Source organism: Aulonocara sp. 'chitande type north' Nkhata Bay, linkage group LG13, assembly GCF_057382095.1.
Source record: "Aulonocara sp. 'chitande type north' Nkhata Bay isolate Kocher_YH1m ecotype deep benthic linkage group LG13, A_spYH_male_GT1.1, whole genome shotgun sequence".
NCBI lineage: Eukaryota > Metazoa > Chordata > Actinopteri > Cichliformes > Cichlidae > Aulonocara > Aulonocara sp. 'chitande type north' Nkhata Bay.
The window spans coordinates 29625618-29648911 of NC_141356.1; the positions used below are offsets into that span (position 1 = coordinate 29625618).

The window sequence follows — 23294 nt, forward strand, 5'->3', positions numbered from 1 at the left end:
TAGGAAAGATATTACTAAGTTGCTATTAAGTATTTCAGGAAGTTCCACATTTGCTTCCTTGCTTAGATCAAAGCTAATGGGATAACCCTCCCATATCGGCTAAAGATTAGCATTTAGATTAAGGCAAGGTTTTTCCAAAGAGGTAAATAGCCCTGATAATTTTATTGCCATTGGATCTGTCCAGTGCTGACAAAATCTGCCTAGACATCTTGGTATCGTGTTTTGCACGTCATTTAACGCCACAATCTGACACGCTAACAGCATGAAGTACGTATGAATGACACTGAAGTGATGTGCTATTCATGCCCAGTCTTATGACATGTTGTTGTACCCACTGTTTTTATTCGGTTTGTCAACTTTGAGCTATAACAGAGTGCAAAAAATAAATATGTAATGGTAATAAAATAAATTATGATGATGCTTTTCGGTGCTATATAGTGGAGTTAGCTTTGGACAAAGCAAAAGTCTCGCTGTACTAAGCTTTCCAATTTCTGTCTCTAGCTTCTTAGAGACATGAGTTACTCTTCTCATCTAATCATTAATTTAATACAGTGACTGTTTTCCATCCATCCATCCATTTTCTTTCCACTTATCCAATTCAGGTCGCTGAGGGGCTGGATCCTGTCCCAGCTGTCATGGGGCAAAAAGCAGGCTGCACCCCGGACAGGTCACCAGTGTACAGCATGGCTAACACATAACGACAGACAATCATTCACGCACATGTTCACACCTACAGCCAATTTAACATCACCAATTAACTTAACATGTATGTCTTTGGAGTGTGGGAGGAAGCCAGATTACCTGGAGAGAACTCACGCAAAGACAGGGAGAACAAGCAAACTCTACACAGAAAGAATAAACAATCTAACAAACAATAAATCTGCAGAAAAAGACATCTGTTTGCAATACAGATTTGCACAAGAAAACAGACAAAACTAGGACACTTGGAAAGTTCATCCTCTGCTAGTGCCAATGCTCACACAGACATTAGTGCCCTATTTTGAAATGTTAAAGAAAGGGATCCAGACGTGTGCCAGAAAAGTAATGCTCCTTTTCTCTGCCATGGTTCATGATATTTTTGTGTAATCTTACTAACAGACTGAGACAGGTCTTTGAAGAAAAGAAAAAAGAGAATATTTCTATCTGTCAGCAGTGAATGTTATCTATGAGTTCTCTGTTTGACTTAGACATGATTGTGTTCTAATTTCTTAAATTGCCGTAAGTTTCCAGGCCGGTCTCACTGAGAGTGGGAGGCAAGTAGAGCCAGCAGATTATGGAAAAATTCACTGAGATGAATGTTGTCTATATTTGCAGTAGCCAAGCATCAGACAGGGTGGTATTTAACACCAAAGTGACTGAAGTGGAGCATCACACGCAGAGAAGAGTTCTTCTTTTCATCCTGTGTTTGAATAAGAGGCTTCTCTCCCTCTTACTGTTAAAACTGGTAATCTGGTGATGAGCTGCACACCAACGCATCGATTATAAATACACATCAACACCAAACTGTCCAATGTCTAAATCACTCAGCAGTGACGGGATTACAAGCTCAGCATTTGAGACTCCTAATGGCCAGTGAAAGTGAACTTTCCTTGATGTTCTTTCAGTTAATTGCTAGCATTTATTCATCCTTTTAAAATGCCTGCTGGTTGCTAACTACTTGCCTCTGCAGAAACTGCTGGTTTACTGTGTCACACATTGACATCCTCTGGCAAAACTTTAAGAACCACCCTGGAACGTGCTCTGGACTTGAAACCAGCCACCAGTGCCAGACCCATATAGCAGTCTTTGGTGTGTGCCACGTGGACTATTCCAAGAACCTCAACCCAAATACCTCTGACACAGAGCTACAAGAGCAAGGTTTTGACTTCCCTATTTTCCCTAATAGCGCATTTCTTTCCTGGCCTCGCCATCATTTACTTAACCCCTTCCCTTCCTGGTTTCTGCACTGATAGACAGAGTTTTGGTGCAAAACCACATAAAAAAACCCCCCTTCAATCGTGCTAACCAAAGGATTTTGCAAAGTCTGTGACTTTGCCTTTTCATTTTAAAGCACTATTAAACATTTGAAGCAGTGACAGTTAGGGATGGGTATCGTTTAGGTTTTATCCGATACCGGTGCCAAATCGGTACTTTTGAAACGGTGCCGGTGCTCAAACGGTGCTCAAACCGGTGCTTAAAGAATGGAGAACACAAAATTGGTCCAAAAACCTCTCATGTTCAGCTGGTTTTTGTAAAAAGATAACAATGTTAGCCTTTTCTGCAGCTATGGGGCATATATGGTATCACTCTTGGCTGGAAGCAGTGCTTAAACAATGGAAAAAACACAAACTTTGTCCTAAACCTCTCATGTTTAACTGTTTTCCACTTTTTCTTTGGTCATTTTAGCCTTTTTAGCCAGGGTGAAGGGAGTATCTGCCATCAAACAAGAAGACAGCCGCATGTAGCTATGATGATGTTTGCTAGTTCACCTTACATGCATTAATGTAATAACGTGGTTAGCCTACTCAACGTAAATTAGCTACTCACGCAGAGAAGAACGGCTGCTGCCACCATCATCCGTCATCATTTCTGCTACACTGGCAGGGCTAGGGGCCAGGACTCTCCTCTTCGTGTTTTTGGGGGATGTTGCATAACAGGCAACCCACCCGCAGTAGATGTGCTCGGTGTGAGGTCTCGCGGCAAGCTATCAAATACGGCGCATTTCTGGGCTTTTAAAAAAAACGCTATGCGTCGCCAGGTGTTTCATCGGATTTCAGGTGTTACCTCCTTTGACAGTATCACAGTATCAGCTTAAAGCACTTGTTGCAGGCTGCTGAGTTTGCATATTTTGCTATGAAGTACAGCCAGACTTTTGACCGCTTCGCCTTGGACATTTTTAATCTGTAGCTCTGCTCTAACTGAACGTACGTACCTGGCCCCGCCTACTATCCTCGGAAACGTAAAATGATTGGCTAGAATCTAAAGTGTATCACAGCTCAGGAAAAAAAAAGCACCGAAATAAAGCACCGAAATGTGCACTGCTTTTCGGTCTGGTTACTACCGTTTATGTCAGAACCGGTGCCATGGACACCGGTACCCATCCCTAGTGACAGTAGACCATACTTTGTAACTGACACTCTAAATAGCACATGAATGTTGGAAACAGTGCCCATCCCACACACGTAACATACAGTTCTGGTATCTGTGATGGGCCCTTTTATATAACATACTAACAGAAGGCCTGTTTTTTTTCTTACAAATAATTTAGCGCTAAGATGAACAAAACAATGGACTTCAAAATTATGTCTTATGTGAGTTAATAAATCTGGTGATGTGTTTTATTTTTCCTGTTGTCAATAAGTTACATGAAAACACTAAAACTAGCCATGAATTCACTGTATTTACACCGTTTTACGCCTATCCAAGGATTGATATATTTTGGGGCAAAACTGGACAGGTAGTCAGGCTCGAGCTGATACCATCGTGTTGATGTTGTTACTGGATGAACAAAACTAATTTTTGTCCAGGTAAAGGCCTTAACCCTAACTATAGCCCCATAACCCTAACCCTGACCATAATCACATCCTAACCTCCAATCCTAACCGCCCACTTTTTTCCAGAGTGGACATTGACAGGTTTTTTTTCCAAGTTACCAAGCTATGACATCATAACAACGTGATTGGTCAAATGCAATGTTGATCCGAGAACAACACCAATACAAGGATATTAGATAGACCAGGTACCAGGTTTTCCCATAAACAAATCCCATGTTTAAGAGCAAAAAAGGAGACAGGTAAAAATTTGAATTGACAATAATTCAAATGGATGTTTCTTTCTTTCTATTTTTATTTAGAAATAAAAATAGAAAGAAAGAAAAATCAATTTGAATCATTTTTATTATTTATTTATTTATTGCTAATATTATTACATGCTATTATTATTACATTATATATAATTACATTCATGTATGTTATTATTATTATATTTTTATTCTTTATTTTTATTTAATTAGAAATAAAAATACAGTTCTGGAGAAAAAAACTCAACAGATCTCTCCCACAGGGTCTTGTTGTGGTCCTGGTATTCTGTTGGTTTTGTTGTGTCACTTTGACTTTTAGTTTCTTTATGTTTAGTGTTAGTTCTCATGTTTCAGTTTTACTTTGACGGTTTGTTTTTCTGGATTCCTGTTTGGTTTTTCCTTTTGGAAGAGCAAGGCTCACTTTTCATTATTTCATCTGCCTCCATTTACTACATTGGGGTCGTCCTCTCCCCACGACCCTAATACAGCTTTATAAACTGTTTTTTGCTTAGACTTCTTCTTGCAATAGGAAGAAAAAGTTCTTTCCTAACTACACTTATAGATACATGGTCAAAACGAGTTGGCATGACAACCGTGCCCTGCTCGGCCAGCTTCCAGATGTATTTCTTTCTGATTCTGATATTTTTCTTTGGTATGATTCAAAACCACATGAATAAACCACACTGTTGTACTGGGTAATATGTTTCTTCATTAACACACACACAGGCATCGGCAATGTCACAAACACCTGCTGCCATGAATTTCCACTAGAGCAACAAACGTCTTATTCTGTTGCACAAAAATAATTCCCAAGAAATGACCAATTCCTCACAACAATGCCCAGCTATGACAGTATTTCTAATCCTGTCAATTGTCATGATAAACAACATGGTGTAAAAGTGTTTTATTAAGAAACAGAACAATCTTACACTATTGTTTGTAGAAAACGTATATCTAACAACACAAGTATACAAAAAAAAAACACATTTACAGTTTGTGCATTGCAAATAAAAAAAATGAACAGGATGGAAACCAAACATGGAGAACATGAATGCTGTTCAGACTGACGACAGCGAAGTTGTATGCAAACACATCCTTAATCCACACAATCACGCAGTCACACTTTTAGAGACCTTCATCTGGATTCCTTTTCAATCAACACTATGATGTTTCACAAGATCCATAAGCGATATTTATGACTAATGTAGAAATGAAAATGTAGTTTGTACAAAATGCTTTCACTGTAGTTGATCTTCACGAATCAACCGTTCAAAGTGGCTTATTTCCAGATCTCCAACTCTCAAATGTTAATGTTACACATTTGATTTAATATCAGTCATTTCATTACAATATTTTTGAGCAATGTCACTATTTCAGTCTACTTTCTTTGCTTTGTGTTGCGCATAAAAGTTTCCAAATCGAGTCAGAAAGGCGTTTCTGCGATGGTGCCAGTAGCCTAATTAGCAGCTGCTTAGTTAGTGTATTGTCTGTCTTGTCTTAATGTTGGTTTAAAATGGAGCACTGTAACAAAAAATAATTTCCCTCAGGGATCAATAAAGTATTCTGATTCTGATTCTGATGATTCTGATTTTTGGTGAGAGACTATTTAAAAGATAAAAAATTTGCAGTAATGTGTTAAATCCATTTGAGGACAGCGAGGCTGTCTAGACAGCTAAGTAAATAAACTACCAGAATTAACTCTCTTTGGCAGCTACCGTGACCTACATAAACATCTGCTTCGTTTTTATTTTCGTGATTATTGAAAAGCAGCTGGTGTTTATCTTTATGCTACAGTTACTTAACTGACACACTTGAAAAAAAAAATCAATGACTGACAAATTTGAAAAACTAACAAGTACAGGAAGTGCATGAAGACACTAAAAAAATCTGGCAACGCTAATATGTTTTATCTTGACGTCTGTGGTATTCAATTATACGTTTTGTCAGTGTAAACAAATAAATAATTATTTACAAAACTAGGAAAAAAAATGCCAACGAACAAAACAAGCAGAGCATAAATAATTTACAAAAGGAATTATAGTACAGACTTAGTATAAACATCTTTGGCACTTACTCGTCGTTCACTCAAGTTGTACATGAAAAGCACATTTAGGATGAAAAGAATAAGGAGAAGCTATAATGGAGTTAAGGCGGGTAAATGATTATGATTTGATTACAGTTTATGTTTGTCAAACACTGTATGATCAGTTCAGCAAAAAAAAAAGAAGAATAAAGGCAGAGAACAGCCGAGTCACTCACATCAAGCTGTAGGAAATCACAAACAGCATCTAAGAGGTTGTACAATGAATTTAAAGATGTAGAATAGGTACAATAGTTTTAATTAGATATTCGGTAGAGGCTTTTTTAAAAACAAATAAACAAAAAAAACACATGTTGATCAGTTTTTTTTCCTTTCTCAGCTTCGGCAAAACTGAAATGTGCCACTGTTTCTCCTCCAGTGGATGAATCAAGGCGAAAACATGGAAGTATGCGAAGTCTGATTTACATTGACATGGATTCAGCGATGACGTGATGTTTACTCGGAGAGATTCTTGTCTTTTGCCATCAGATGTTTTCTTTTTTTCTGTTTCTACTTGATTCAGTTATCTGTAGAAAGATGGAAAAATATCTTCCATTACTGCCACATTTACAATTAAAACTCAATGAGCCCCTGAGTCAAAGTGCCAGAGTGCAGCAACAACATTAGCATTGTGTGCGTCAAAAAAGCGTGTCTCCAGTAAATGTGGCTGTGATTGTGAGAAGAAGAAAAAAAGCTGCAGACTCATTTTCCACAGTTTAGCGCTAAGTAGAAGATCTGAAGTCCTTGGATGAACACACAAGGATTTTCACAATGCTTCTGGGGCATTGTTCATGGGCAGGGTGGCAAGCAGAAATATAGCGTGACAGCAAACAACACAGCACAGAAACCCTCTCACCATTACCTTGTGAGCACGGTTGGCAACTCCGGCTTATCTGAGGTTTGAAACAAGATGTGGTTGGTTGAAAGAGTTCTACATTTTTAACTCTTCAGTTGCATTTATGTTATTCAAATGACCACACTGCTATAATAAACTATGTAATTTTTATGTAGGCGTTTGGTGTTTAACACCTAAGCCAATGTTATTAATACAAAATTTCTACAATTTAACATGATCTGTTAAATACGTTTTAGGGACAGAACACATTAAAGCTTAAAATCAGTGGCATCCTAGGACTGTCAAATAACACATTGTCATTGGCAATGGAGCACAAATTTCAAAATTTGTAAAAAACTTTTTTAGAAATTAAAATGATATTGTTTTTCATTAGGTAAATAACAAACTCATGTTTTTAGACCCAAATTGGACTTAAATCAGCCACCAAATAACAGTCATATTTGTAATCTTAATCAAAAAATGATAAAGTGCTTTACTATTTTTTTCTTTTTTGTAAAAAAAAAAAGAAAAAAAAAGGAAATGTAAAACTTCACGAACAAAAAACAATAATTATATTTTGGCTTTAAAAATATAATTTCGATTAAAGAGCTTGTACGTACTGGTGGATTACCAATATATTGAAAAAGTGATTTGGGTAATAACCAGTATTGTTAATTTAGGGCAGCTGTGGCATAAACTTTAGATAGAGTTGTGAGCTAATAAATAAATCTAATAAACAGATTCAGTTATCTTAGCTTATTTTGTTTAAAACAAACTTAAATATTACAAATTTTCTCCATTTAATGTTTGCTTACTTTAGTTTATGTAATTATTTACAGTGAAATGGGGAAGGGCCCCACTTCTGGCACCCTTGCTTTCCACTCTTAATATCAATATAGCTGCTATTTTCACTCAACTAGCATTCTTGATGAACTGATTTCAGCTTTATGCAACACTTGAGTTGCTCACACATATCCATGGGTAATTTATAACAAAACAGAAACATTTGTGGTTATAATTTTAAGTAATTGTGCTTACCTCTGCATTCATACTTGAGGTCAGAGAAGAACACCAGCTCTTGTGAGAAGACAAACAAGCCTAATCTTCCTCCGGCAAAGGTCTTATCATAAATCGGTCCCGAGTCAGCCATAATCTGTTTGCCTTCATAGACCACTACCCTGGAAAACACAAGAAAAACTTCCATGTTTTAATGTCTTGAGACTAAAAAGCTGCATGTCATCAAGTGACTTAAAGGAGGCCTGTAATCAGAGACAGAAAAACATGGGCTTTCCTGTTGTGATCAGCTGTACTTCATACCTTATAAACCCGGTCTTTGGTCTGTGGATGAGATGCCACCTGTAAGCTGTGTAATCCTTCCAACCAATGTTTTTGGGGTCATGCCACAGGGTCCGCACCTTAAAATAGTTAACAACACTAAAATCAATACTGATACAGGCATTGTAACACACCACTTTGCATTTAGATCGCAGCCCACCTGTCCTGGAGTGTTGCCCGTGTGCCACAAAGCATTCCTGAGGTATTCTCCAGTGCCAGTGGTCGAGTTCACAACTTTGAGTGAAACCCCAGAGATGCCAAATGCCTTGGATGGTTTGTCCTCCCAATAGGTCTGTGTGATCTGCTTCCACATCACAACGTAAAAGCGCCCACTCGACTGGTAACCAAAAACAAAGCCTGCATAGTCGTCATCTCTGTCGGTGTTCACGTACATCGTTCCACTGAAATCCACAGCGCTGAACTCATCAAAACCTGTGATGAGGTGAGCAAGTGTTACACTCACAGAGCTCTGCACACTTAAATGGAGTTTCAAATATTTTAAAAAGCAAAGGGAAACATATGTGCACTGCTCACCTACTGCAATGCCTGGGTCAGAGTTAGCAGTCTGAACTAACTCCTTGCCCTGATGTCTGACCACCCAGTTGGGATCAATTTGTGTGGTTCCTTTAGGATCCAGATGCACCATCTGGAATTTCCTGAAGTCTGTCACACTGATGGCATTGTTCTCAGGACACACATCGAGGATATCTGGGATACTGTCGTTGTCAAAGTCATCTTTGCATGCATCCCCTCTTCCATCACCTAATAAAGGAGAAGAATATAAAATTATATTAAAATCATTTTAAAATGTTTCACCTAATTTAAATCATATCTGAAACAAACTATTGAATAGGTTGGAAAAATATCTACGGCAGCTAATGCGAGGATCATAACACTCCCACTGCAGTGACTGTTGAGGAGGTCCTCCAACTAAATATTAAAAATGAATGGAAGTATAGCAGTTCTTCCCAGAAAACTGTCCCAAGTACCACTGCCAAGTCTGATGAAGCAAATCAGCCATCTTCTCATGCTGTGACAACTTCCACTGAAACTTCTTAGTATCTGAAGCCTGAAGTCTATTAGAGCCAGGCTGCAGGCTGGGAACTCATGAGGGAAAGGATGCCAGTGGCTAATGAGGGCCACTGCATGGAAGTAGCTTGCCGTCTTCTGTCATCATCTTTGCTATTGAGCAAGAAGCTCAAACGATTCTATCAAATAAACACTATTTGACAAATGGCAAAGGCTGTGAAAGCATCAGGGGCTTTCTCCTCTGCAGTCTGTTTTCAGTTACAGACAGCTGCACAAACTCCAGGTAACCCTGCTTAAATTGGGCACTGTGGACTAATCACAGGCTAAGGCTAAATGGAATAAAAACTTCACAGTCTGATGGTGCCCTCCAAGGCAGCTCACTGAAGTCATGGAGAATGACATCATCCGTGCCAAGCCGGTCACTGACTCTTTCCACAACCACCAAATTTCACACCTGCTGCAGTGAAAGTAACCGCTAACTCTAAAAGCAGCTGGTAGAGGGCATAGGGAAGAAGAAATGTGAAATAAGTCTGAGCGCATAGAGATACTATTTAAGCAAGTAGTCTCAAAATTTTAACAGACTTTTGTTAATATAAATCTTAAGAATGCTACTAAAAGAAGTACACCATTGAATATTTATGCTATAAATCCATGCTAAAAATAGTTGATATCACTCATGTTTCAACTTCTTGTATGGATGTGACACTGCTGCCTTTAAGACTAATACATGCACCATCCTCACCATCAGAGTCCTCCTGGTCTTCGTTGGGTGTTAGCCTGCAGTTGTCTCTGTCGTCAGGTATACCGTCGTTATCGTCATCGTAGTCGCATGCGTCTCCTTTGCCGTCCTTATCGTGGTCAGCCTGGTTTGAGTTGGCCACATAAGGACAGTTGTCTAGATTGTTCTGATGCCCGTCTTCGTCAATGTCCTGGCTGTTGTCGCACTGATCTCCAACCAGGTCATTGTCTAGGTCTGTCTGTTGGATGAATACAAGGATCAGAATGTTAATGCAACATCTATTGACTGTATTGGAAAAAGCCATAATTTACAGTGTGTATAGTTTACCTGGTCAGGATTGTGTAGCAAAGGGCAATTGTCACACTGGTCGCCGACACCATCCATATCAGTGTCCTTCTGGTCAGTGTTGTACACATAGGGGCAGTTATCATTCTCATTAAGAATTCCTGAGAAAAAAAAACAAATTTAAAGTTGCTATAGTTAATTATAGTAGACTGAATACAACATGTCGTCTACATTTTTAGCTATTTTACCATCTCCATCGATGTCCACTGCACAGGCATCCCCTTCTCCATTGTGGTCGGTGTCAATTTGAGCAGGGTTGTGTTCATAGGGGCAGTTGTCACAGCGGTCACCAACTTCGTCCTTGTCAAAGTCAAACTGGCGAGGATTGTAAAGCAGGGGACAGTTGTCCTGTCGAAGAAAGCACATGCTAGCTAAGTAATGTTTTGACAGTCATGAGCCGAATCATAATGAGTGCACTGATGAGAACGTATTTGGATTTGCATAAAGTTCGTTTCTGATTTGGTCAGTAACATTAGTTCTCATCTCACTGCATCTCTGCTGGGTTGAGATGTCATAACATATGAATCACATCATTTTCACTTATTCATCAAGCCAGTAAGTAACCCTTTTTGGCTTATAGAAAATATTTCATCATGAGATAATGCTGACCACTCAAAAGGTTGCAGTGACAAACCCTTATGTTAGCAAAGTGGCTGAACTTTCAGGTGCTCCTTACTTCCACAGCAGATGGTTCTACATACTTTGGCACAGTTTTTTTTTTTTACACCAAATGTCCTTCATGACACAAACCCCACACTTATCCAGCCTTGTGACCAGCAAAAGGAGCAGACAAGCTGCTCAAACTGGGTGTGTGTCTCCTCCTGGTCTCAAAGCCAGTTAACTATGCTACTAGCAAACTATGCTAGCAAAAGTCCCCTTGCTATAGGATTTGGTGGTTTGTAGCTTTTCTTTATGTTTTCAAATTTATCCGTAGAATATGTTTCCTATAATGTTTATGGATTTCTACAAAGGCTGTATATGTTGTTTGCGCAATGGAAATGGCGTAACACATTAATTAACTAGCAAACTGCACATTTATTAGGTAGAACTTGGCCATATTTTTATTTTCAGACTTTAATGAGACGTGTTGCCTTATGTCAAGGCCAACCAGACACTCACTATAAATCTGATTCATATTAAGTCTCATTTTTATTTGGAGAGGAAACAAAAAAGTGGTTTGACAATACTCTAATTAGTATTTGAGTTCAACTCAATATTGTATGTAACCTAGAGTTATTTAGTATTGCCCAAGGTTATTGGGTATTCTGACTGTTGCACTAATAGTATTTCAAAGTTTATTATTTTTAAATATTTAATTTTTTTATGTTTAGAATAGACGACTGTCTTTATATTGTTCTAGTCTCTAAAAGTATGCCTTAAAGATTTGCTTTGAAGAAATTTGTTACTTTAAAAATAGTGATATAAAACCTCTAGACTTTTCCTTTTTAATGCACTGATGAAAAAAATAACATTATAGGCTCTTCACTTATGTCCAGTTTAATTAGTCCAATAATTTCACTAAGGTTTACTTTGCTATTAAGCATCAAATCTCCAGTCTGTCCTGTAAGTTATATGCTTATTACTGAATTGTGTTCATCCTTATGTTTGAACATGATGTCCGTTGTGGGCTGCAGTTGGCACAAAAGTTCAATAACAGGATATCACTCGAGTGGTACGACATTCCCCCCAATCATGCTCTCCGTGGGTGGATGGATGGATTGGGTTTACCATGTCGAAAAAAATTTGTTTGTTTTAGACAAATCATATCCAATTATTGATTTTTTAAAGTCTCTCCACTTTTTTAGGATGCTGCTCACCAGTTTGTAAAAATGAAAAGATCTCATACCCTTTCATCCAGAATTCCATCATTATCATCATCCTTGTCACAAGCATCTCCTTGACCGTCTCTGTCAAAGTCTTCTTGTCCAGAGTTGGGGAGGCTAGGGCAGTTATCCTGAAATAGTGGCAGTAAACGGTTGACTTTTGCAGTTCAGTTTGGCATCACTGGATTGAATGTGGCAATATTCAGTGAAATACCTTCTTGCAATGGTAAGTGGCATTAGCACCACACACAAGGTTCTGATTGGGCCAGCCATCCAAATCAGAGTCTTCACCACAAATGAAGCCATCTCCAGCGTAACCCGTCCTACACTCACACTTGTACATTGGATCACTGAAGTGGCTGATGTAGATGCATTCGGCATATTTGTGACAGTTGTGTGTCCTGTCCTTACATGGGTTCTCAGGCTCACATACCTAGATTAAGAAAAACAGAGAAGTTAGATGGAATTTCTTACAAGACACAGTTTTCTTACATATTTTCCATTTTGCTGTTTTTTAAATGTGAAGAGTATTTATTTTACCACTATTCCTGGCAGCTTGTTTTGGGGACTAGCCCTCCAAACAGGGACACCTCAAACTGAGGTGACTGGTTAAAGAAAAACATTTTTCAAAAAAGTGTGGAGCACTTGTGATTTTATGACATGGGTACAGCATATATTCCAAAACAACCTACTGTTCTCCATTTTTTCTTCACAAACTATTCACAGCTGCCACTTATTACCAGATGATGAACCTAAAGTTTGAATGCCACTGCATGAGCTCATAGAGCCAAAAGAGACAGGGAGGCCTTTGATCAGAACTGTGAAATGGAGCCTCTTAATGCCAGCAATGAGACAATTCCCCTTTTCCCAAATCAATTACTGTCAATTGGGGCATCAAATCAAAGACAGGCAGCTACAGAGGCCAAGAAGTGACAAACTGCCCCATGAGGGATGTTATGCAAGTAGTGGTCAAAGTGACACGTTTTTCAGTTTTCCAGGGACTCATTGATCAGAAAAGAGATGAAAACCGTTGTGTTCCAATAAAGTAGTTAATGTGGCATATTTAACAAGTCATATTAAAACTTTTAGTAGTTTTGACAGGGTTGGAAAGAGAGAGATGTGGGCCACAGAGACAAAAGAAAAACATAGCTTTATGACAGTGAACTGATACAGTACAAGGAAGGAAAAATAACCATTCATATCCACCTCTCATTTTAAAAGTTTAAAGCTACTCACGCTGTCATTTTACTTACAAATAGTGGGTCAAGGTCAACCCCATTCATTCATTCCTATATACACAAACTCTCTCTAAAAATAAGGCTTTTAAATCCCCTGAAGTGCTGCTCCAGTCATTTATAAATGTGACATCCAGAAATCCACACATATGCTTATCCAAATCAACTCACTTGTTTGTTCTTCTTGGCAGCCTCCACACCCATACCAAAAGGCTGGGTGCCCTTGTAGCGCTTTGGACAGGGCAAGCAATGGAAACCTGGATCAGTGTTGACACAACGCTGCATTCCATTCACTTTGTAGCAAACATCAGACACCATGTCACACTAGAGGAGAGAAAAAAAATCATCAGCAAAATACAAGCAGGTCTTTTTATGAATAAAGTGCAGCTAGCTTATGAAAAATAGTAACTTTTACCTCATTAATGTCTTCACAGTGGGTACCATTTCCACGAAATCCAGCAGGGCACGGGCCACACTCCCACGAGCCATCGGCAGAGCTGCTGCAGTCCACTCCCGCAAAACATGGGTTGGACAGACAGCCATCTGCAAGAGGTTTAGATAATGAGAATGGATACATACAAGGGAAAACTTTTAATTTTTACTTTTAATTTGTAATGCTTATCTTAAGTTAATGCTTAATCACCTTTCCAAAATCTACAGTAGCAACACAGACAGTATAAAAATTGGAAGTAGCAACCGTGACATCATCCATTGGTTTCTGAAGGCATGGGCGTGTCTAACTATGATATAATAAGCCATTAACTAATCATCTATGGTTAATCATCATATTTGAACTATAATAATATCACGATTTACAAAATAAGAGTCAATTTTTTTTAATATGACCCAAAGTGAGACCATAAACTCACCAGGAAAGTTTTCACTGAGGTCAATCTTCCCATATACGTCTATTGGATCAGAAGTTTCTTTTGCAACCACAGCTACTGCCATCTGGTGGCTTTCAGGTAGAATGGAGGTTCAAAGCGCTTCCACATTGGCTTCATTTTTCTGAACTGGAAACTATATTCTGGTTTTATGCAGGTTTTGAAACCAACTCACAAAAACTTTCCTTTTATATTAAAATAAGGGAAAGGTTTTTGAGGTTTTTTTGCCAGATTTTTCACTTTAATGCAGCCGAGGTAATCAGCGTGGTGCTGGTTATTGTTAACACAGAATTATTACTAGTAAGGTAATCTTTTTTTCCCCCAGTGTAGCTGGCAGAACCCAGATTTCCTCTTCCATCTGCCAGTCATTGTTTACAGGTGAAGTCACATCGTTAAACAAGCTCAGAAAAAAAATCTATCTAATTATAAAGACACATATGGCAGCACAAGAAAATGGCTGTGCAAAACAGATGTTTGGATGTTTTTTCCATCATAAAGACTAAAACAATCAAGCTGATCATTACAGTCAACAGCTGACAGCAACTTGCACAGTACACATTAGTACACATTCCAAGTACCTCAGCTGACTGTTTGCATTACAGGAGAAATCCTAAAATCACTACAAATCCCAGAACATATGTCAGTGCAATCCCTCTGCTACATAAAAATGTTTCAGCGTGGGCCAGTGGATCTGTGAACCCAGTCACCTAAGTAGCTAAAACCATAATGCAGAGTGACTAATGCTCACCAATAGGGCAGTCATTCTTGTTACAGCTGTCTCTGTCGACCGCTTCTCCAAAACATTTCTTGCCGCCGTATTGAGGTTCAGGGCTGTTGCACTCACGGGAACGACTTTTGTGCCCCCCTCCGCAGGTCGCTGAACAGGTTGCCCATGGAGACCACGGTCCCCAGCCACCATCAACTAAAAAAACAGGGGAGACAGATGCATAGCAGCAAGTCACTTTGACATAAAGTGTTTTATTCATGCCACATTTTTATTCTGTTGTTTCTAAACAAGAAATAAAAAGTTCATAAGCCTGGAACTTAATACTGCATGAGCGAACATACTGAACCGATCTGGACCAACGTTTGCACCAAGACTGACATGATGACAGTCTGAAACACATGGGGAATGTTGCCTTAGGGGAACCACAAGGCACGAGGGAAGTCCGGCTGCTGGGCACATATGCTAGCCACTGTAACGGAGATGCTGCTTTTGAGTGTTTCCCTTCACAAGATGAAATACTCACTGGGACATGGCTTGGCAGTGCAGCCCTGGGTCTCTCTTCCACTGCCCTCACAGTCTCTGCCTCCCAGCTGTGGCACAGGAGCATTGCAGTGTCGTATTCTCGTGATCTGCCCCTCGCCACAGGTCACCGAGCACGACGACCACGGGGACCACAAACTCCACCCTCCGTCCTGGCGAACTGGGCATCAACAATCAGACATGTCACGCAGCAGTCAAACACATATGTGTTGCGTTATCCTCCAGATTTCCATTATAGTACTTACAGACATGTATAATTTGCCAGAGTTAGGAAAAAAGGAGAGAAAAGAGCACCATATTTTCTACAAGTAAACATTATGCGATGCTGGCGATGATGGCTCACTTTCAAAGATGTTCTAAGACGCTTGAGCCAGTATTTTTGTCATTGTGGGTAAACTATCTTCCAGTGGTTAGGCTGATTCAGTCACTCACACAGATGGAGTGTACTGCTAGCTTCAAGCAATGACACATGCTGATTCTATAACTTCTCAAAAAAAAACCCCACAACACAAAAAAACCCGTTCAGCAGTTTTTGTTTCCAGCACAAATCTACCAAAATCACCACACCTCACTTAATAGGACATTAATTATCAGATTCATTAATATTTTATAATATTGCATGGAAAGCTGCGGTGAGTCACTGCACTGTGGAACACCCTTTTAGCCAGTGATTTATTTGGAGTTAACTGTGACTGGGCACACCCTGCAGCCCAACCGTGAGATCCAGCTCTTCACTTAGATTCATCCACTCAAAGACGGATCCAGATTTATGAAGGAGAAAACTTTTGCAATTCTGAGGCTCTCATCTCATATTTAACTCACTGCTCGGTTTTTCCACAGTTTCATCACCCCCCCCCCCCCCACTCCTCTCACTTATCATAACGCTATTTGTTTTAGATTACTGCCAGTGGTGCATACTGTGGTTGAGATAATATCGGTGCAACAGTTACTACTGGATGCCACAGTTCAAATAAAAACTGAGTGAGTCAAGACAAAGCGTTGAAAAAAGAAGAAAGAACAAATCCTCACCACGGCTGTCGCATTTGCCCAGACTGCACTTGCGGGTCTGGATAGAAGGTCCCGTGCAAGGATTGCTGGTTGCGTCGCAAGAACGGCCCCTCTGTTGAGTTCCTATCCCACAGGTCACTGTGCACTCTGTCCACTCTGACCACGGGGACCATCCATCGTCACTGTCCATAGCTGGAACATGTAAATGCAACATTTTTATGCTCCATCTTTTTGCACAGAACAGTAGAAAAGACTGTGAAAAGTTCATAACTGTAGCTTTTATTCTTTATATCAACTCGTTTATCACATGACATCATCTGAAGAACCCACACTAGACATTTTGAGTGTCTGCTAATAAATATGTGGTTCGCCTCCAAAGACATACTGGCTGCAATAGTCCTGTAGTATTAAACTTTAATATGCATGAAATGCTGTGTTTATAGCACATTGCACCATTAATTTAGAATAGCGTGTATAAAATTGCGTGTTTATGTTGTGAAAGGTCCTGCCTACTTACGCAAACAGGCGGGGCAACACTCGCCATCGATAAAGGACGGGCTGGCACAGGCCACCGGAGGACAGGTGATTTGGTGGCACACGATCTTGGATTCCTGCCACAATTGAACATTAATGATATGTCAGGCTCTTAAACATCCGCAGTAAATCTGCATATAATTCCAGATGACTTGGCACTACCTGACAGGTGCATTTGGTGCAGCTGTCTACAACCCAGTCTTCCTTATCGTCAAACAGGCGGCCATCCTGCCAGCACATGTTTTTCTCTGAGGAGTTCTTCATCCTCCCAAGGGCCTCTTTCATCACTGAGTTTTCTTCTGTCTGAATATACAACAAGTGAGAAAAGAACAGTCAGAAATCTTTAAGGCACACTCAAGATCAAAGGTGCAAAGCCACTGACTGGGGGAAAGATAGTCCTGCTGATGAGCTGATTCATTGAAAATAGCGTGTTTGAGGTTAGTTTCACCAGGTGGGAAGAAGAAACGCGTGTGTTGCTTTTGCAAATGTTATTCTAATAAAAAAAGATGACATTTGTTTAAAATCAAGCTTGATCAGAACCATTTCTTTTTGAGATAAAACAACACTGCGCTAATAAAAACAAAATCAGCACCAAATGTAGCAACCTTGTAACTTTTCTTGGAATCCTTTGTACCAAGCTATTTCCCCGTCCAGCTCAGCTCATGCTTAGATGCTTTACTTTACTTCAACTAGTCATTGAAAAAAAATCTGATAACTTAAATGGATGAGAAACAACAGAAAAAGACTAAAAAGTTACACCCACTTAAAGAATCTACTCAATTTTTCCCTTGTTGCTGCAGATTATAAAACTCTGAACTTCTTTACATGCTCACTACTTCTTTGAAAACAGCTTACTGAAAAGTGCTGCTTAGTTACGCACATTACCTCCTATCCAATTGGAGACCAGGCTGAGCTCCTCAACACTTGGGAACTATCAGTGGATAAAGTACTGCCAAAGATTTTCGGGGGGATATGAGTGCGTATGTGTGTGTTCATCCTCCTCTTGGAAAAGGGGAGTAAGCAGTGTGTAGCACTAGAATCTAAGACACCACTCGGTCTGGAAGAGCCTCGGGGACCCTTCTCATACCAGCCGTTTCTTTTTTCCCCCTCAAGGTTCATGCCCAGACTCTCTTATTGCTGGGAGGCTCCCAGAGGAAACACATGAGCTGTTTAAACAAAGCCAGACATTAGACCGGACCCCATCACTGCCAGGGGAACACTTCCTATATCCACATGTAACATGTCATAAAATCTGTCTGACTCACGCTGCCTCAGATAGGAGGAGTCATATGGGTTCAGCTGTCACAGGCGACTCTATAAACACTCCTGTGGCTACTCACTGTTTACTTTAAAACCAATGTGGGTTACCTAGTAACCTAATTCAGGCCTCTTTACCTTCAGGCTAACACGCGGAGGGCTGAGTCATCTGTTTTCCTAAAATGTTGTTTTTTTTAAAGAGTTAAATATTTCTTCCATCACACCAGAGCCACCAATTTTACATTTACTGGCCTGTAAAGTTCAACAAAACAGACAGTAACCCTCTCTAAGACAAATGAAAGTGTTGGCTAGGGTTGATTTATGTGATTTAACTCACCACTTTTTGCAATCCGTCAATAAGGTTGCTGACGACAATGCGCAGGCCTTTGAGCTCCTGGAACATGGTGCTGAGCTCCTCACAGGAGCGTTCACACATTTCTGCGCCCACATCATCCGTCTTCTGACCTATAACGTTTGTAGTGATGGAAGGACTCACGTCCACAATTTCCCCGCTCTCACTCACAATATTGGCATCATCTGGAAGAGCAAATAGCAGATACCAGGGCAAATGGAGGAAAAATAACGCAGGCTGTTGATGGAAAACATGTTTGAGAGATATCACGGTTGAAACGCAAGGACTCAAACGATTTCCTGTTTTTCTGTAGCTGGCCAAAAGATCACAACAATGGCGTAATTGAAATGTTTATTATGTTCCTAAAACCAGATGTCCAGTCAGTGTCGTTCAATTTGGAAAACAAAAAAAATAAAGTGTGTCTGTTTGAAATGGTGATGGTAAATGTGTCAGCCCGAGATGACGGCAGAGCTGGCTGTGGGAGAACAGGACAGGATGGCACTGCAGAGCAGAAATCTCTGGAGTTCCCCGTGTGATGCAAAAACCATATTGTGGACCATAAACCTCGCTAACCTTTCAAATATGTAACCACTTGTGATATGTACTTAAGAGGCTGGGGGTGGCCACACAGATTTATACTTGTTATACTCTTGTCTTGATATCAGCACAAAAGAATTATGTGAAGAAGTATGTGGGCTGCAGCATTTATCAGTCATTATTAAGGCTGAGGACTTTGTAATAAAACCAAGTGTATGTTGAGATATTGAGAAAGGGACCTAACTTTAAACTGCAGTGCTATTAGAAGAACATAATGAGGCCAAATGTGAAGTTCTTTTGCAGTCTACATCTGACTGCTGTGATCTCGGTAGTCAGAAAACCCTACTGAACTTTAATCACATCACAGCTAGCTATACGAATATTCGATGCCCAAAACAAACACACGAGAGACAAATGGAAGCTCCGCAGAACGCCTGTCCTTCAGCCAAGGCGCAACGCGTATCTGCAACTGGTTTGGATCACGCTATGTAAATTGGCGAAGATTAATAGCAGAGCGGGGACTCTAAATCAAGAAGTCATCCAAATTACCCGGTGGTGTCCTACTGTAGCCAACGCAATGTTTTCTTTCCTCTTCAGTCTGCTGGATTCATTCAAATCTCAGGAGGGCTTCACACTGTGTGCGCGTGAGAATGCGTGAAAGCTCGTCTGTGAAAGCAGTTACACATTCTTCTCTCCCCGATGGAGGCTCTCGATTTTGTCAGAGTAGAAAGAGGAAATCGGTTTAAAAAAAACAAAAAACGAAGAGCAAAAACTGGGGCAATTTTAATACTGTCCAAGTTATAGGGTTGCCTGGATTTATGGGTGACTTTCTGCATGAATTTTCCTAATGGTGCCGAACCCTCTCTGGTACCAGCCAACCAGCGGAAAACTTCCAGGCGCTGGTGACATTTGTTAAACAAATAAACTCATTCAGCTGGAATTCAACAGTGCATGTGGTGACAGAAAAGCATCAACTGCATACCGCATGGTGATTTTCTCTGTCACAGCAAAACCAAAAGGCTCAGTTTCCAGATCTGGTGGTTCTTCGGGATCTCTATCTTTTGAGCTGAAGCCAGTCTTTTGTGTGAGCTCCACTGAGGATTGCGAGGTCCTTCAGCTGAGAAAAGCAACCCAATCAGCCAATTCGTGACTTCATCCTGTATGTTTGTGTGTACGTCTGTGTGTGTGCAGCTGGAGGTGGAAGCTCCCCACTTTGCAGTATAACATTCACTTTGTCTTTTCTGTTTTCTTTCCCAGGGTATTATCCCAAATCCACTGCCAATGGAAACAAATGTAAGCATCTGTATCTCCTTTTGTTCACCCTGCACGCTGCTCAACCTCAAGCCACTGCAGTGAAAAGCCTGTTGCTGTAAACATGAAGTAATACTGGGATATCTTGCCACATTTCAGATCTGTAAGCTTTTTGATCCATTAAAAAGGAGATGAATTCATGCAAATGGAGTTGACAGAGAATCCTAAACTGTTTGCCGTGGTCGAAGCTTAACAAAATACAGATACTGGGTGCAGGAGAGTTGCATGTGAAAGAGCTTTTAGATCACATCTGCTAGGTATCAGGCATCAAACACTTTGCAAATATAATTATTTTGACTCATCTGTTGGGTTATGAAAAAAAAATCACACAAAAGAGAAAGGGTTTGTCATTCATCCTGGATAGCAGGGCCTTTATAGACCTTAAAAACTAAAACAGACACATTCTTACCTTGCTTGGTAATCTCACAGTCTCTACTCAGCAGGATGTCTTCTATTGAGGTGTCAAAGATGAAGCGCACACTCTGGAGAAGGCCCTGTTTGGTGAGAAAATATGTGTCTCAATCACTTTGACATATTTCAGGCAGGACATTTTCTATACCTAGTGCAAGCATGAGATGGGAATTGGAGCAAACATTTCATGGAAACTCGCTTTTTACCTAATAACATACGTTCCCCCTCATTTCTACACACAAGGGGTAAATTTAAAGTCTAAATTTAGAGTCCTTTCCACACAGAGAAACCAGGGCAACACAGGGAATATGTCAGTCTGTATTTTTGGAAACAGTTGTTTAAACTTTTATTGCAGGGTTAGTGAAGACCACAATTTTGTTTCTTGGACACTGCGAGGGTTGACAAATGCTGGACAAGTAAGGAGTTCCTAGATCTTGGGAAATCGTTCGAATCCACATCCGCTGTCTTACCCTAAAGTGGTTCTCTCGAATGGATCCCTTTGCCACATACATGCGGCTCCCCTCGGCCTTCAGGTGCTCGTAAAATGGCTCATCCAGGATGAAGCTGTCTATGAGGCTGCAGCCGACAAACAGGTTGGCGTTCTCCCCATGAACGTGAAGGGTGATGTTCTTCCACTGCGAGTCGGACAGGTCCACGTCCTCGAATGAAACCACGTTCTGCGAGCCGTCTGCCCAGTAGACCAGGTCCAGAGTGTTGGCGCGTCCGTTGGACACGATCTCAAACTGGCGCCGGCCATCGGGACCCTCCAAACCAATCAGGGTGCCTCGTGAGGAACGGTCCTGGCGTATGCTGGCCACAAACACAAAGCCCTCATTGTTTTGGATCTGATGCAGCATTTGCTTCAGTATGGGTGGGCTAACTGGGGGCAGGTGGTCGAAGCGGATGAAGCGGTAGGCAGGGGCATCTAAGTTCTGGCCCCTGAACTGTTTGGCCCCCAGTGTCCTGCGTGTGATGTCGCTGATTTCAAACAAGTCGAATGATGTCTCATCCTCCTGCTCGCCATCTATACATCAGACAAGAGGAAATGTAACTGGAAAGCTAGAAGAAGAGTTCATGAACTTAAAAGCAGAATGGGAGCAACTGGCAGAGTTTTCGCTAAAACAAAAAACAAAACACTGGAATTGGTGACTCAAATGGAATAATAATAATTATTAGACAGCAATACCACAATCAATCCATTTACAACTCACCTTCAGTTAAAGCTTGAAGGTAATTAAATGACAACAGCAACAAGAAGAGACTTCTCCTGAGTATCATATCTGCTTCAAAAACAAAGACATAGTTTTTGTTAGATTTGTGCCTCTTTTGTCTTTTTTCCCCATCCTTGGTCTCAAATGCTGCACTCAAGTCTCTCAGTCACAGAATGACTGGAAAAAAAGAAGAGAAAAAGCCACATGCAAATACAGGAATAAAATGATAATAACAATAACTCCGGCCAACGAGTTGTTACACAGTTTACAGCTTATTAAACTTTGCAACATTGCACATCAAATTTTATACCCTGTTATGCAGGAAAGAGTCTTTCAGCAATCCAGCAAGTTTTTCACATTTATTTATCTGTTTGCACTCTGCAGGTAATGAATCACTTACAGCAGCCCTGGTAAATTTGCCCTGTACTGATTTCTCCTCACATAACATTTCAACGATAAGCAGTGTATGCATTCCTAACCTACTTACTTACCTGACGAATTCAGTATCTTAAAAAAAAGAAACCCGTCAGAGATCCAGCGACAAGAGTAAAAACAAAAAGAGCCGAGGGTAAAAATGAATGAGCAGTGGTATCTCCTGTAAATGCCCGTAAAGAAAAAAAAAGAAAAAAAAGAAAACAAAAGTGTACAGTCCACTTTGGTTCACTACATCCACAGTCTGGAGGACCTGAGGCACAACAGTAACCGAGGCGCCCTCCTCCCTCCTCTTATATAGGGGCTCGCACAAAGTCTGTCAATCAAGTGTTTCGGGTCTGAGCAAGTTTGAGGTCGGCTGTTTAAGAGACACAATTACATACGCAATTACGCAATCTTCCGATTGCGTAATTTTCTTAGCCGCGATCACACGCGGAGGCTGCTAGGGGGATTCGTGACCCCTCCCCTCCCGTTTTTCGCAGAGATGCCCGCGAGCCCCTCCCTCCCTAACAAACCCACCTTCCCACTGTGTCCGGTGCGGGCTTTCTCAGGGTAACACACGCAGGGATGTGGGCTGTTTTCCTCTAGAGGGACGAGACACCAAAGCTTCATTAAATGGCTGCACTAACAGCAGGTGGACTTGATAAGTGTATTAATGTGCAGTTAAGGAGAGCAGAATTGGAATTCAGTCGTGAGGTGGAAAGCCGTTGCGCACTTTCCTCAATAATACTGATCTGTGGTAGATTTTAAAACACCTTTTCATCCACACTCATAAACTTAAAGGTATGCCTCATTTCTGCCTTTCAAGTGTGAAAACCTCAACGCTTGCCAAATGTCAATAATTCAAATTGAGAATCCCAGCTATGTCTGCAATGTGAGACAAAAAGAAAA

At 40.5% G+C, this 23294-nt stretch overlaps 1 protein-coding gene across 4 annotated transcripts; it reads right to left on the reverse strand.

The window, feature by feature from the left end:
- Positions 1–4464: 4464 nt before the first annotated feature.
- Positions 4465–22783, reverse strand: thbs2a (thrombospondin 2a). Of its 4 annotated transcripts, none has more exons than XM_086259790.1 (23): positions 22463–22783; positions 21972–22043; positions 21231–21784; positions 20759–20843; positions 18487–18686; positions 17055–17195; positions 16876–16969; positions 16380–16550; positions 15334–15510; positions 14832–15005; positions 13615–13742; positions 13371–13523; positions 12179–12397; positions 11988–12095; positions 10330–10489; positions 10124–10242; positions 9800–10034; positions 8563–8790; positions 8189–8460; positions 8011–8108; positions 7732–7871; positions 6721–6751; positions 4465–6385 (listed from the first exon to the last, which is right to left on the reverse strand). In XM_086259790.1, exons 2-23 carry the CDS (start codon positions 22036–22038, stop codon positions 6382–6384), a joined length of 3558 nt encoding a protein of 1185 aa, XP_086115916.1. In that variant the 5' UTR covers positions 22039–22043; positions 22463–22783; the 3' UTR covers positions 4465–6381. The 4 variants fall into 4 exon arrangements, with proteins under 4 accessions (XP_086115916.1, XP_086115915.1, XP_086115918.1 ...); XM_086259789.1 differs by having other exon boundaries at positions 21972–22040; positions 22463–22781; XM_086259792.1 differs by lacking the exon at positions 6721–6751 and having other exon boundaries at positions 21972–22040; positions 22463–22760.
- Positions 22784–23294: the final 511 nt, after the last annotated feature.

Excerpts from the sequence above, each read along its gene's own strand:
- thbs2a (XM_086259790.1), bottom strand. The coding sequence starts at position 22,038 with ATGATACTCAGGAGAAGTCTCTTCTTGTTGCTGTTGTCATTTAATTAC. Across the intron at positions 17,196-18,486 it reads TTGACGGATTGCAAAAAGTG|ACAGAAGAAAACTCAGTGAT; the intron begins GTGAGTTAAATC and ends TTGTATATTCAG. Across the intron at positions 7,872-8,010 it reads CCAAAGACCGGGTTTATAAG|GGTAGTGGTCTATGAAGGCA; the intron begins GTATGAAGTACA and ends TGTGTTTTCCAG.